Genomic DNA, 16,278 nt, shown 5'->3' with positions numbered 1-16,278 from the left:
CAATTAGGTAATAATTTAAACAATGCCATAAACATTCAAATCAGTTTAAGTCTAAATGTGTCATATTTAATGACAACAGCAAGAAATACATGTTATGATAGAGAGCTCTTATACTTTTTTTGGATAAAAGTCAGTAAAATACAAGAGAAAAAATGCATTTGCTTTGGGACTTTTAATATTTAGTTTACAAATCTAGCCACAATAGAAATCTGCTGATTAAATACTGGTTCTATTAACATGGAAACATGCATACTTTTCAAGCCCCTGAACAAGTTTCATGAGTCCTTATTGAACCCACAGCTTTTAAAACCCACTGAACACTCTGCTCTCTGTTGTCATTCACTATCTACCAATTATTTCACTATTGCTCTATATTGTTTCCTTAGTGCTGGGATCATTTATATATGTATTTCTTTTATGTTGCATATTTTTTATTTCTCTATTAGTTATTACATGTTACTTTTGCTACAGTAACGGTTCAGAAGTGTACTTCCAAAATTTAGCTGTGGAGTGAATGGACTGAGTGAGCCAGAACCGGAGGCCAGAAAATATCACAGTAATTCTAAAAAAGATAGTGGACAGTTAGAGGAAGAGAGTAGTGGTGAAATTGCAGAAACATAGATGTGTTCAAGAGAAAATTAGGAAGTAGAATCAACAGCTTAGATGTAGGGACAAGAAAGGTCAAGGATGACACCAGGGTTTTTAACTGGAGCAAGTAGGTGGATGGAATGTTCCTTCCTGAAGAGTGGGAACACTGAAAAGGCAGATCAGATCACACATTGTCTCGAAGGGCATGAAGAGTAGAAAGCCTGGGGCAGATCCTGAGATGACCAAGATCCATGGTGCAGGTAGAGGGAGGGAGATCTGCTAAAAAGACGGCAAGACTGCCAATGTCAGGAGAGTAGAAAACCGTGAGTGTGAGATGTCCTAGAAGCTGAGACAGTATCATGTTTGAGAACACTTAAATGGTAACTGACAAAAAGCGGGAGGCCACCTGGACTCCCATGAGAGTGAGACGCTCCCACACTTGTGTGGGTTTTAAAGCCCACCATTTTCTGGCAGTAAAGATCTCAAAAGGGTCCTCTTGTGGGTCTGGCAGGGAAGGAAGAATCATTTTGAAATACACCCAGAACCTGCTTCAAAACAAAGGCCTACTCTTAAGGGGAAAATGCTTTGCCAGAGTCTTATCCCAGCTAGAAGATAATTCTTCCCCCTGCAGCCTCCTCTAAGCTTTCTGCCTCACTTAAGGAAGGAAAAGCAGTCAACAGGGGTTAGAGTTCCTTGAAAGTAAAAAAAAGGCTCGAGCATAAAAGGGCAGTGTGATTAATTTGAATACATTAAATCAACAACTTTGATGCATCATTAGATACCTTTGGCTGGGTGCAGTGGTGGCTCACATCTGTAGTCCCAGCACTTTGGGAGGCCAGGGTCAGTGGATTGCTTAGCCCAGGCGTTCAAGATCAGCTTGGGCAACAGCACCATCTCTACAAAAAAATACAAAGATTAGCTGGGCATGGTGGCCTGCACATGTAGTCCCAGCTACCTGGGAGGATGAGGTGGGAGGATCGCTTGATCCTGGGAGGTGGAAGCTGCAGTGAGCCATGATTGTGCCACTGCACTCCAGCCTCAATGACAGAGTGAAGACATGTTATAGAGTAAGAGGAAATACTGGCAACACATAAAATGGACAAAGGGATTGTGCCCAAAATTTAAAAAAGAAAAGACAGGCCAGGTTCTGTGGCTCACACCTGTAATCCCAGCACTTTGGGAGGCCGAGGTGGGCGGATCGCCTGAGGTCAGAGTTCGAGAGCAGCCTGGCCAACGTGGTCAAACCCTGTCTCTACCAAAAATACACAAATTAGCAGGGCGTGGTAGCACATGCCTGTAATCCCAGTTACTTGAGAGGAGGAGAATTGCTTGAACCCAGGAGGCAGAGGTTGCAGTAAGGGGAGACAGCGCCACTGCACTCCAGTCTGGGTGACACAGCAAGACTCCATCTCAAAAAACAAGACAAAACAAAACACAGCTTTGTTAAACCAGCAAGAAAAAACACAGTCTGTTATGGACTGAATTGTGTCCTCCCAAAATTGATGTTGAAACTCTAACACCCAATGTGACTGTATTTGGAGATAGGACCTTTATGAAGATAATTAAGGTTAAATGAGGTTATAAGAATGGATTAGTAATCTGATCAATCTGGTATCCTTATAAGTGAAGGAAGAGACATGAGATCATTTTATGGGCATACGAAGAGGTCACAGGAGGACACGTAAGGCGACTGCTATGGTTTGAATGTGAGATGACATCTCTCATCTGCCATGAGATAACACAGCAAGAAAGCCTTTGCCAGAGGTGGGCCCCTTGACCATGAGTTTTACAACCTCCAGAAATTTAAGAAATAAATCTCTTTCTTTATAAATTACTTGGTCTCGTATTCTATTTAGCATCAGTCTAAGACAGCAACTATTTTCAGATCAAGAGAGCCTCACTAGAAACTGAATCTCTTGGCACTTCGATTTAGGATTTTTGGCCTGGCATCTAGAACTGTGAGATAATATATTTCTTTTGTTTAAGCTACCTAGTCTGGTATATTTGTTATGGCAGCCCAAGCAGACGGATATACAATCTAATTAAGAAAAAAATGGGCAAAAGATATAAAATAAAACCATAATGAGCTACTGCCGCACATCTGCCACAATGGATAACATTTTTAAAAGACTACAAATTTTAATTGGAAAAAAAGTGTTGAGAAGTATATGGAAGAACAGGAATTCCCAGCTAGACTACACTCAACATGAGGTTTGTGAGGTTCATCCATGTTTGTTTATCACTGTGGTTTTAATTTTCATTTCATTGTATGTAAACCTATATCACCACTTTCAGAAAGAGTTTAGCATTTGGCCCAACAATTCCTCTCCTAGGTATACAAACAATAGATATGTATTCCTGTATATACCAAGACACATACACAGGAATATTCACAGTATTGTTTATGTTAGCTGAAAAAGGGAAACAAATATGCATCAACAATGGAGTAGATACCTAAACTGTGGCACAATGATGAAAAGAAATATTACATAAAAATAAAAATGAATTAAAGTTATACACAGCAACACAGATTAATCTGTTCAAACTTAATGTTTTGGGTGAAAGATACCAGGTACAAAGGAGTACCTGTGTTTTATTTCCATTTTATATGTTTCAAAAACAGGCACACTAAATTACAGCATTAGACATCAAAATAGGGGTTATGTTTAGGGTAGATGGAGTCATCTGCGACAGGAAGCAAGCATGAGGTGGCTCTGGGAGGGCTGGCTGATTTTCTGTTTTTTTACTTGTGTGGCAATTATTATGGTGTTCATTTTGCATTCATTTATTGAGCTTTGTATTTTTGTTTTGCTATGATTTGCTGTTTATATATTATGCTTCTCAGTTTAAAGAATGTTGCAATCTTCTAATGAGAAAATTTTTTTCAATGAGAAGGATTTTAAGCATTCAGAATCAATTTAAAATCTTCAGTTTGCTTTATATATAGTTCTAGAGACTGCTTACCTGCTACTCATATTTTTCTTCATTTATCAATATTGAAATAAGAAATTAATGAAATTAAAATAATGACTCTTTGTGGCACAGTTAAGGACTATGTAGTGTACCAATAGTTTTATAAATAAAAGAATAAAATTAAGCCACCAGGGAGTTGTTACTGTCATTGACCTACTGCTATTTCCCATGGTGCACCTTCTCTCCATGGAGGGACATGAGATACTGCATGTTTATGTGTCACTTTCACCATGTCTCCAGGCCATATTTTAGAGAAGTAGAAAATCGTAAGGTCTATACAGGCTGGATTTAGGTTCGTATCCTTGAACCTTGCATTCTCTCTCAAGAGCCAACTGATAAGTGAATGATCCTATGAGAAACACAGAGAATAGTCGTAGAAAGTGGACATTTACCAAGCCTATTTTCTCTTTTCCTAAGCACGGAATATAAATAACTTACCTTCCTCCCTTGGAGTTAGGAGTTCTTATGTAGAAAGGAAAGCAAGGTGACCTTCAAGAGAGTTTGGAAGAGGGAATGATAAATAAGTTTAAAGAGAGCACCCATGGATTCATAGATAGTAACTTATTCCACTCTCCTTCTCACTCTTTTGCATTGACCATGGCTTAGAATATATTTGAGGAAAAGCATACTGTCCATAAGGTATTATTGCCGTTTAAAGCTGATGGGGGGTGTTATGGGATGGTACTCAGTGAGAGCAGGACAGAGTCTCTACAGAATTTTCTCTGACAAAAACTAAATGACTTCCAAGGCATCTCTAGCTTTAAGCATTGCACAATTCTTTGGAAAGCTGGAATCTACAATTGCCTTAAAATTAAAAAATAAGAGCAGTAAGGGTGGACAGCCTTTACAGCATTTTATATAGAATCATCGAACAGCATGGTACTGGTGCTTGAGTAGACAGAAGGACTAATGAAACAGAAGACAAAGTCCAGGACTGGTGCCACGGCTCACACTTGTAATCCCAGCATTTTGGGAGGATAAGGTGGGTGGATCACTTGAGGCCAGGAGTTTGAGACCAGCCTGGCCAACATGGTGAAACCCCATCTCTACTAAAAATACAAAAATTAGCCAGGTGTGGTGGCAGGTGCCTGTAATCCCAGCTACTTGGGAGGCTGGAGGCATGAGAATCTCTTGAACTCGGGAGGCAAAGGTTGCAGCCAGGGTCATGCCACTGTACTCCAGTGTGGGGGACAGAGCGAGACTCTGTCTAAAAAAATAAATAAAATAATAAAATACAACCTAAAACCTAGCAGTCTCAACCCTGGAATTCTATTCAATGGCACCAAGTTCAGAAGTGGTAACTGGAAACATTAATGATTATCAAAAAGAAATGGGTGAATAACTTATGCTACTCCAAAGAAGGATTTCTTTAATGACAGAGTTTTAGAAAAGTCTGGATAACAGAAAAGCAACATGCAGAAGTGTATATAACATCATTGTAAAAAATTTTTATTATTTTTGTTTTGAGACTGGATCTAACTCTGTTACCTGGGCTTGAGTGCAGTGGCACAATCTCTGCTCACTGTAGCCTCTACTTCCTGGGTTCCAATCATCCTCCCACTTCAGCCTCCCACGGAGCTGGACTACAGGTGCCTGCCACCGGCCCTGGCTAATTTTTGTATTTTTTTTATAAAGACAGGGTTTCACCATGTTGCCTAGGCTGGTGTTGAACTCCTGAGCTCAAGCAATCTGCCCACCCGGCTTCCCAAAGTGCTGGGGATTATAGGTGTAAGCCACTGCACCCAGCCTTTGTTTTTTAAATTAATAATCCTAATCAAGACAAACCAACTATGCATACCAGGCTAGGCACAATGACTATAATGTCAACACTTTGGGAGGCCGAGGATAGCTTGAGGCCAGTTTCTAGGCAACATGGTGAGACTGTCTCCACAAAAAATAAAACATTATCCTGGCTTGGTAATGTGGGCATGCAATTCCAGCTACTCTGGATGCTGAGGTGGCAGGATAGCTTGAGCCCAGGAGTTGGAGGTTACAGTGAGCTGCGATTATGCCACTGTAGTCTAATCTGGACAACTGAGTGAGACCCTGTGTCAAAACATTAAAAAACAAAACTGAAAAAACAAAACCATGCATGTATATAGGGGTGTAAAAGACTTAGTTCAAAGAAAAACATATATTTCTCACAAAAATAGGTGCAAAAAAACCGTTTTTTTTTTTTTTTAAAGGAATACATACGTAGCTACTACATACTGGTTTGAGGGAGGGGGAACAGGGATGTGATGTGCCTGTATTGCTGACTTTAGTTGGTGAAAGTAGCTAAGCAAAGCAAATGAAAAAAGACTGACCGTTTGAAAAATACAACTGATTATTAACTCACATGCAAAAATAAACTTTTAGAACTAATTGAGCTGCACTAAGGAAAAGTGAGTAAACTTGGCTGATCATATACTACTGTTTTTGTCAGATGTAAACAAAAATCCAGTTATTAAAATCTGAACCCCAGAATTAAAATTGCAAAAGCTTAAAGGGGCAGTCCTCAGAAAAGGATCTTCAGTATTTAATGTATGGACTCCACCAGGGTTGAAAATCCTGTGAAACACGATCCAGTTAAGCACAGCAATTTTCAAATATCCAATCAGAGCGCTTCTGTTTCTATAAACAGACACCGAACAAGGGCTTTTGGATTTCAGCTGTAAAACTCTACTGCAACTAAGATCCTTTGTCCTGACGAAGGCCTAAGCCAAATCGATAGCCCTCAAATGCACCCAGGATAATAAGACGCTGCACAAAGCAAGAGCATTTTGCGTTTCAAAGTTCTGTCATGATGGCGCTGCAGAAAGCAAGCGAACTAGGCCTCCCTGGTGGGGATTTTAGAGGATGCCAACGTGGGCGCCAGCCACGCCAGCAGGGTCACTGTCATCCCCAAGGACAGACAGCCCGCTAAACACTCCTGCGAAGGAGTGGTTAAGCCATGAATTTTACCAACTAAGAAGCATTTCCCAATTTCAGAAAAAGCTACCTTTGGCAATATTGACCCAAGAAGTCAATGTCCCCACTTTAACCTTGCACATAATAAAAAGCCTCAAGCCTGAGACGGGGATTCGATCTTGGTTTTACACGATTATGACTAATTAGCTTTGTGAGACGCGGGACTTCGGGCTACTTACAGAAAAAGCCCCAGGTAACTGTAAAACACCGATTTTCTTTATTCGGCGCATTTTAAGTCACCTTGCTATCTTTGATAGCTTCATCTGGTAGCAATTAGCTTTACTCAACCTATGTTAAAGTTCCTCTTGACTCTCCAAATTATACGAATACAGTTGCGGGCGTCTTCCATTTTACTGGGGGATTCTACCTGTGTACCACAGCTCTTTTCCTGAAATATGTAGGTGGCTCTTAAAAGAGCCGTTGGGTTAATGTAAGAAGCTTCCAACTGGAATTTACTTTTTCTTGGGTGCTGCTTTCTTGGGTTTGGCAGTCTTTGGCTTCGTCACTTTAGCCTTGGCCGCCTTGGGTTTTATAGCCTTGGTTTTAGCAGGGCTTTTGGTTACTTTTTTGGGCTTTACAGTTTTGGGACTCTTCGAGGGCTTTCTTGTGGCGGCAGGCTTTTTAGCCTTTTTCGGAGTCTTCACGCTTTTTTTGGTAACAGCCCCCGTGACCTTTTTGAGCTTTCTAGATGCGCCGGTTGCCTTCGTTTTCGCCGCCACCTTTGAGGCGCCGCCCTCGGCTTCCACGGAGGATGCTTTCTTGTTGAGCTTGAAGGAACCTGAGGCGCCGGTGCCCTTCGTCTGCACCAATGTGCCCTTGCTTACCAGGCTCTTAACGCCCAGCTTAATGCGGCTGTTATTCTTTCCCACATCGTAGCCGGTGGCCGCCAGCGCCTTTTTAAGGGCAGCCAATGACACACCACCACGCTCCTTGGAGGAAGCAGCAGCCTCCACGATCAGCTCCGACACAGAGGGGCCCGCGGGTTTTTTCCTGGTGGCTGCTGCAACCTTAGCTGGTTTCTTGGCCTTCTTGCCAGCTGCCGATTTCTGAGGATCAGCTGAAGCGGCGGAAGCGGGAGGCGCCGTTTCGGACATGGTGACGGAGTACAGCAAGTAAACTGGTAAAACCTGACAAAGCAGGATGCTAAGAAACGCCCGCGACGCGGCGTATTTATAGAGTGGGACTGCGCGGTGATTGGTGCCCGTTAGTGCCCCGCCCCTCGCAGTGCCGAGGGTTTTGTCCACTCTCAGAAGGCAGTTGGGGGTCTCTGGTGCCTATGGTCTTGCTTCGCTAATCGCACAGCAAACACACGGAAAAAGCCGCCCGGGTTTCTTCGTTGTGAAGGAAATTGTAGGCAGACTGCCGCCCAGTAACATCAGAGGGTGCAGCTTCTCTCTAAAAAAGCAGCTCTTTTTTTAGGGAGTGGGTTGAGGGGGAGCAGTTTGTAAATGCAGCCCCATAAGCATCTGAGGAGTTTTATTATAAATTATTAAAGGTCCGTTGCCAGAGATGTTCGTTTTTGATTTGCAAGAAATGCAAATTTCAGTGTTTTGAATAATTGGGGAAGGAGAGAGGAAAGCGCCGGTTTTAGGTCGCGTTAGGGCTAGTTGTCACCAACTCTTACATTTTCTGGCAATGTTTTAGAGCGATGTGTCTGGCGAATACCTTTCACGTCAAAGAAGAATGAATCGTAAACACCACCAGTATTCACTAACGCTGCAAAAGTGTGGAAAATTTTCTGCCATTGCAACTTATTTCCACAGTCCAATGCACTTCAGGAATTTCCAATACCCTTTTCACCCATACAACATGCCCCAGATGGGTGCTAAGGTTTACAACCTGTGTTTCATCTCAGCACATACGATCAGCCTGTCATGATATGGTCAACTCATCCTTTTATTCAACAAAGATTTATGGGCCTCACAAGCCTGTGAAAGGTGTTAAATAAATGCTGGGTAGACATCGGTTCCCTGACAGGCATTCTCCTGGGAGTTTAAGTCCCCTTAGTGTGAAAACAAACGGCACACCCTGGGGATAAGATTTTATGGTAACCACCTTTTAACTTTTTTGTGGCTGTTAAAGCATTTCAGAGTATCAATAAGCTAAACGATCTCACATTCCCAGTCACAGACTCAGGTAACGGGAGAATAAACAGCTATTAAATCGACATCCCCTTCCACAATCCTATTCTGTATAACCCCCTAGCACAGTGGAGAGTGAGGTAATGAGGCCTTATTTCCACTCGTGCTGTTGTAGTTTTCAAATAAGTTCGCGCTGTGCTAAGTAACCTGAGCTTCTCTCCTTTTCCTTCAAACAATGTGCCAACCAAATAATGTAGGCGTCCCAGATAAATATTGTGTCAATCTTCTGCAGTAGTGCTTCTTACGCCTCATTTTATTGAGAAGCCATGCTTTCAAATGTTTCACGTAATTTCTAAGAATTTGGAAGATAAAAGTTGGAAACTATGCATCTTGGTTTGACGGCTAGTCAGTTATGAAACGCAGGTATACACGCTTGGAATATTTTTGTAACTAAACCCTTTTTGAAAGATATTAATCTTTCCTACTGTAATAAGCGAGGCATCTGAAAAAACGCAACTTTTAAAAAGGAAATTCTCCGAATTATCTTATTCAGAGATCATGGGTTCTGTCTCCTTTGTTTCAATTGGGTTAAAATGGCTTCAAATAAAATGTAAACGCTCCATGCAAATGAAGGATGCTAGATCTGTTTTCTAAGTGGCTGTTCGACAAAATAGCCTAAACCAATCAAAAGGTAGAATATGGCCTGCCTCCTGTTAATATAAAAGAGGTCACAATTCATATTTTAGTGTTTTGAGACTTTTAAAATGATTGCATTAGCTTTTGGCAATGCTAAATTATGTTCCTTGCGGAATACCATCCAGTTTCTCTTGGGCCAAGTCCACCTCCTGCTCCCAAAAGGAACAATTCCCAGCTGGTGGTACCTGGCGGCGGTGAAGGAGAACGGCCATTTTGCGACCAGCAGAGTACACTTAGGCTTTAGAAAACAAAAGCTGCGGAACGCTGCAAATTTAGGATTCAGAGAGCATAAACAAGAGAAAGACGTTTCATGGACAATGCTTCTATGAGTGATAGTGCTATCCTGTTTGAGATGCTTTGCAGATTTCATTAACGCTTCTAAGTCAAGGCGTTACAAAGGAATCCACTTCTGAAAGGTTTCAGAAATTCCTGGAAAGGGTACATTTCCGGAGAGGAGGCGAGCAATATTCTTTCTTGTTCTCTCCTAAAAGGCTGAAGGTTATACAGAATTGGAGAACTGTAATACCTTTGGGCTCAATGTCTTGTTTTATGAAAAAGTGCCCTTAGGTTATGAAAACGACGTGTAGAAGAAACAAGTCCAAGCCGCCGCACTGGCTTGGCCTGTAATCCTAGCTACTCCGGACGCTGAGGCGGGAGGATCCTTTGAGCCCGAGAGTTGAGGCCAGCTCAGGGAATAAAGCAAAACTAAACTAAAATAATAATAAAATGCCACTTAAAAGTAATAATCTAGATTTGGAATAGAATATAGTAGCTAGTGAAAGTGCAGGTTTGTTGCTGGCTTGAAGATAGACCAATCAGAGCTTGTAACGTCATACTCAGAGTCTTCTATCATCCAATCACTGTACTTTACATACTATAAATAGCAGAGCTGCTCTCGGCTGTGCTTGCATTACTGTTTGCTCTTGTGCTGTGTTTCCTTCTGTTATGGCTCGCACTAAGCAGACTGCTCGGAAGTCTACGGGTGGCAAAGCGCCGCGCAAACAGCTGGCCACCAAGGCGGCTCGCAAGAGCGCTCCCGCCACCGGTGGCGTGAAAAAGCCTCACCGGTACCGCCCCGGCACCGTGGCTTTGCGCGAGATCCGCCGTTATCAGAAGTCCACAGAACTGCTGATTCGTAAACTACCTTTCCAGCGCCTGGTGCGCGAGATTGCGCAGGACTTTAAAACGGACCTGCGTTTCCAGAGTTCCGCTGTGATGGCTCTGCAGGAGGCGTGTGAGGCCTACTTGGTAGGGCTGTTTGAAGACACCAATCTGTGCGCCATCCACGCCAAGCGCGTTACTATCATGCCCAAGGACATCCAGCTCGCTCGCCGCATCCGCGGAGAGCGGGCGTAATTACTCTGGCATCTTTCACTGCCCAATCAAAGGCTCTTTTCAGAGCCACCACATGCTCAAGTAAAGTAGCTGTAAGTAACCAACGTAGAGGAAAGGAAATGTACTGGGGCCACTTTTCGGCTCACCACCAAAAGTTTAAAAGCCATTCCATTTTGGCCGGTCACGGTGGCTCGCGCCTGTAATCCCGCACTTTAGGGCGCTGAGGCGGGCCGATCACCCGAGGTCAGGAGATCGGGATTAGCCTCGCCAACATAGCTAAACCCGGTCTCCAATAAAAATACAAAAAGAAGCTGGGCGTGATGGTGAGGGCCTGTAATCTCAGCCATACTCAAGAGGCTGAGGCAGGAGAATCGCTTTGAACCTTGCAGGCAGCGGTTTCAGTGAGTTGAGATCGCACCGATGCACTCCAGCCTGGGCTGCAGAGCTATACTCGTCTCAAAGTATTCGGCTTAAAATAGATTTGAAATGAGAATGGGTTTACTTTGACACTTTGTTACTCAAAACGTAACGATGTAACTCTGCTAAGAAAATAAAAGGCCATTGGTCAAGCCAATTTGGTTCCACCCTCGTTTCCCCACCCGCTGCTCCTGCCAGTTCCTGAGGCTTGGAGGAGGGGTTAAGGGAGGGGACTGTAGACGTCACATTCCCGCCTGCGCACTTCTTATTTTCTGTCTACTTGGGGTTGGGGGAAGGTAGATATATAAAGATCGGTTCCCCTATTCTCTCACTTGCTCTTGGCTCACTTTTTGGGAAGTCATGTCTGGACGTGGTAAGGGCGGGAAGGGTTTGGGTAAGGGGGGTGCCAAGCGCCACCGCAAGGTGTTGCGTGACAACATCCAGGGCATCACCAAGCCGGCCATCCGGCGCCTTGCCCGGCGTGGCGGGGTCAAGCGGATATCTGGTCTGATCTACGAGGAGACTCGAGGGGTGCTCAAGGTGTTCTTGGAGAACGTGATCCGTGACGCTGTCACCTATACTGAACACGCCAAGCGTAAGACGGTCACTGCCATGGACGTGGTCTACGCGCTCAAGCGCCAGGGACGCACCCTTTACGGCTTTGGCGGTTAAGGTTGCCGATATCTCCACAGCTTGCGTTTCTAGACAAAAGGCCCTTTTCAGGGCCGCCCAACTAAACAAAAGAAGAGCTGTATCCATTAACCCAAGAAGTTTGGTGTATGATTAACATGAATGATACTGAGCTGACGACCCAGACAGCAAAGAAGATTACGGGAATTTAGTCCCCGCCACTCACTAGATACGGGTAGGCGAGCAGTGATATTCTTACTCTGAAAAATGAATGGAAAAAACCAAGTAGTGATAAGAATTTGTATTAGTTTCCAAGGAACAAAGAGAAGCGCTGCCCAATCAGTGAGCCTTATTAGTAGCTGTCAACCAATCAGAGCTGATGAGCTAATACTTTCTCAGGCAATCCAGAGAGCGCGAGGGGAAAGCTAATAAGTTTATTGAGAAACGACTAAACCTTTTCAGGAAAAAAATCTTTTTTAGGGATTATGAAAGAAAATCAGAGATTTTTAAGTATCCTTCAATCATGCACTGAGAGCAGTACTAAATTTATTGCCACCAATACGATTTGCCTCGATTAAAAAAAAACCCTGAAAATTGAAGCCGAATTCAGAGTCCTGGAATATCCAGGACACTAAATTTAGGGGAGATTAAAACTGGTTTAGAGAGAAAAGCGCCTATTTCTGTGTTAATGCAGCCTTCAGCAGTTAGCCATGTTTTCTCCCCGCTTTACGTAGAAATGGAAATTTGAGTGATAGAAATATTCTGAAATTAGATTGTGATGATGGTTGTACAACTAAGTAACATGGTAAAATTCATTGAACTGTACGTAAAGTGGGTAAACTTTATGGTATGCAAAATATCAGTAAAGCTGATATTATATACATACACATATGTATTTCTATATACACACAGAGAGAGAGAAATGATGCAGGCAGGGTGGCAGGACATGAGGTTGTTAGCCTAGGCACTGTTGGTCTGTGAAGGGCCTCTTGGGCTAAACTTGGAAGCCTGGGCTTTGTCCAGTCAAGTCATTATAGCCATAGTATTAAAGGATGTTCTTGATCCAGTTATGTGTTCCAGTGCTACATCAAGCTTCAGAACTCAGCAGGAAAATGATGTGAACTTACTTGAAATTAGCTAATAGGGAAAAATCTTACTCTCATCTGAATAGATATTCACAATGCCTTTGTCATTGTGCTCTTTGTACCATTGTTACAGAGGACTGATTTTGGCTTCACTATGTTGGCTTCAGTGATGGATGTCTTTTTATTTTGGGGTCCTGTTTTCCACCTGACAGTTTTCATCCAGGATTTCTTGGGGGAATTTACACATGTACACAGCTTGGTTTAATTTAAAACTGACAATGAAAAGAATTAGTAGCTGCATCCTGGATGGTTTTAGGAATCGAAGAGTCAGAAGAACAAAAATGAGCCTGGGTACAGAAGGTGGGTAATTTTATGTCTGAAAGCTGGTATTCTAGAGATATTTATTGATCTTATATGCCAGATATTGTTGTAGACATTGGGGTACGTAAGTTAGCAAATTATAATTCCCTTTCCTGAATTCCAGAGTCAATGTAGAGAGGTATGTGGATATAGATTTCGCATATGGGAGGTATGGTTGCTATAACAATATCCATAAGTAGCTCCTGTTATGGTTTGCCTGGCCTTTTTAGTTCATAGCATTGCTGATAGATCATAGTCATCTTAGACATTCTCACCACCACCTTTAGCCTTCTTCAATCCTAACACTCATGCAGTCCTTGCTCAGAACAAAGCGAACGTTGCTTAATTAGCGAGCCCTGCACTATCCCCGGAGACTTTCTAGAGAGAAACTACACGATGATTGCTTCAGGCAGTGGCAGGTCAAGGAATGAGAGATGGGGAATTGATTGTGGTAGCATTCTAATGGGCTTAGTGGGAGCCTGGAGACTTATATAGAAGATTCGTGCATGCATTCATTCAACAAACCTCCATAAACTACCTATTAATTGTTAGGCCTGTTCTAGGTGCTGGGCATACTTCTGGGAAAAAGCAAAGTCCCTACCGTCAAAAAATATATTCCAGTTGAGGGAGAGAGAACAAACACAAAATAATATATGTACATATATATATAGTTATATGTATTTTTGTTAAATATATTGTTATATATGTGTGTACATATATATGCTATTTGAGCATAGTCAGCTATATACATGTCAAATGAGCAGAAAAGCTTAATATTTTACAAAGGATGATCATAGGCGATCTCTTAAGGTTGGTATTTGAGCAGAGGCTTGAATGAAATGAGATCTAGAGCTCTTCAGATTTCCAGGATTAGACACTTCTAGGGAGAAAGAATAAATATAAAGAAGCTGATGCTGGAAATGGTTGGTGCATTCCAGAAACAGCAAGGGGTCAGTGAAGAGAAATAACTGTGAAGAGATTGAGGTCAGAGGGTAGCCAGGGTACAGATCTAGTAGGGCCTCCCAAGTAGGTTGAGCAACTCATCCTAGTTTGCTTGGGACTTTCTAAGTTTCAGCGCTGAAAGTCCTATACCCTGAGAAACACCTGAGAATTAGGCAAACTGAAATTGTTGGTCATCTGACTTCTAGGCTATGATAAAGATGCTGGTTTTTATTATGAAGGTGATGGAAAGCCACTGGAATGTTTTCAGCAGACAGTGGACATAATAACTTTAGAAAGGATCACTGTTGCTGTTGGATAGATAAAAAACTGTATGATAAGGGGATTAAAAGTGAAAACAAAGACCAGTTAGAGGTTACTGTGTTCATTCAGACAAACCGCCATGGCAGCTTTCTCCTAAAGCAGCAGCAGAGAAAGCAGTGAAAGGTATTTTGACTGATTTTCAACAGAGTGAACTGCATTGGATGAAAGTTGTAAGAAGCTCAGAACAAACAAGATTGCACAATTCCTGGCACAAGCTGCTTGAAAAATGGAGTCCTATTGATTGATGCAAGGAATATCAGAGGAAGAACAGACTTGGTGTTTATGTATAAACACATTTATATTGGACAAGTTTGAGATGCCCATTAGATATTCATGTAGATAAATATGCAGTTGTATATGAGTCAGGGAGATGATTTATAACTGCAAACACTTTTTTTTTTTTTTTTGAGAGTTTCACTCTTGACATCCAGGCTGGAGAGCAGTAGTGCGATCTCAGCTCACTGCAACCTCCACCTCCTGGGTTCAAGAGATTTTTCTGTCTCACCCTCCAGGGTAGCTGGGATTACAGGTGCCCGTAATCACGCCCAGTTAATTTTTTGTATTTTTAGTAGAGATGGGGGGGTTTCACAGTGTTGACCAGGCTGGTCTCGAACCCCTGACCTTAGGTGATCCACCCATCTCAGCCTTCCAAAATTCTGGGATTATAGCCACCACAAAGGCCGATTTTTCTGAAACAATGTTTCATTCTGAAGCTTTAAATGGGTGGAAGCAAACTGATAGAATTTGGAGAGGTGGTTACGCTTCGTGGGAATGAGGAACAGCCAGAAGCTGACACTAGCACAGGCTTTGGCATTGCTAGAAGTTAACGTGACACTTACAGCTAGGCTTTGGTGTTTTCCTGTTGAACGTAAACTATTTCACGGAACACTGAGCATGTAAGTGGTGAGGCTAGGTGAGTACACCAAGAAAAGAGAAGTTCAAGAACTGAGCCAAAATAGAGTATGTATGCAGTGGAGTACAGCTTTCTCGTTTTTTAGTAGAGCTGTGTAGAAATAGTCTATTTTAGGCCGGGTGCGGTGGCTCAAGCCTGTAATCCCAGCACTGTGGGAGGCCGAGGCGGGTGGATCACGAGGTCAAGAGATCGAGACCATCCTGGTCAACATGGTGAAACCCCGTCTCTACTAAAACTACAAAAAATTAGCTGGGCATGGTGGCGCGTGCCTGTAATCCCAGCTACTCAGGAGGCTGAGGCAGGAGAATTGCCTGAACCCGGGAGGCGGAGGTTGCGGTGAGCCGAGATTGTGCCATTGCACTCCAGCCTGGGTAACAAGAGCGAAACTCTGTCTAAAGAAAAAAAAAAAAAAAAAAAAAAAAAAAGAAATAGTCTATTTTATAGATATATAGATCACATTCTATCCAGTTCCTTCTGCTGAAACTTTACAGTTCCCACTCAGTTACTAATACAAACAATGCTGCACTACATTTGTTTTTGTGTTTTTTTGAGACGGAGTCTCGCTCTGTCTCCAGGCTAGAGTGCAGTGGCGCGATCCTGGCTCACTGAAACTTCGGTTTCCTGGTTTCAAGCAATTCTGCCTCAGCCTCCCGAGTAGCTGGGACTACAGGCACGCACCACCACGCCCGGCTAATTTTTTGTACTTTTTAGTAGAGACGGTGTTTCACCATGTTGGCTAGGATGGTCTCAATCTCTTGACCTCGTGATCCACCCGCCTCAGCCTCCCAACTGCTGGGATTACAGGCTATATTTCTGTTTTTAGCCATCTCATTTGGTCTCAGCATTTATTTATTTGCTGATGGCTCTCCCATTTTTATCTCCAGCCCAGACCTCTCACCTGAACTCACTGATTCAACTGCCTATGCACTGTCTTCCTGTCAAGAGAGGCTTCTTAGCAATGTAACCAGGCAACAAAGTTTTTTTTTTT

General features: G+C 42.8%; 2 protein-coding genes across 2 annotated transcripts; one reads left to right on the top strand and one right to left on the bottom strand.

Moving 5' to 3' along the window:
• Positions 1-6,249: 6,249 nt before the first annotated feature.
• On the bottom strand, positions 6,250-9,932 carry H1-1 (H1.1 linker histone, cluster member). The gene has a single exon (XM_032268594.1). It carries the CDS (start codon positions 7,602-7,604, stop codon positions 6,963-6,965), a length of 642 nt encoding a protein of 213 aa, XP_032124485.1. The 5' UTR covers positions 7,605-9,932; the 3' UTR covers positions 6,250-6,962.
• Positions 9,933-10,051: 119 nt separating this feature from the next.
• On the top strand, positions 10,052-10,912 carry LOC116543192 (histone H3.1). The gene has a single exon (XM_032268600.1). It carries the CDS (start codon positions 10,233-10,235, stop codon positions 10,641-10,643), a length of 411 nt encoding a protein of 136 aa, XP_032124491.1. The 5' UTR covers positions 10,052-10,232; the 3' UTR covers positions 10,644-10,912.
• The last annotated feature ends 5,366 nt before the right edge of the window (positions 10,913-16,278 follow it).

Source organism: Sapajus apella, unplaced genomic scaffold (assembly GCF_009761245.1).
Source record: "Sapajus apella isolate SASKATOON/1434 unplaced genomic scaffold, GSC_monkey_1.0 scaffold184, whole genome shotgun sequence".
In the NCBI taxonomy this organism is placed as follows: domain Eukaryota; kingdom Metazoa; phylum Chordata; class Mammalia; order Primates; family Cebidae; genus Sapajus; species Sapajus apella.
The sequence above is the reverse complement of the archived record's forward strand: the minus strand, read 5'-3'. Positions and strand labels throughout refer to the sequence as shown.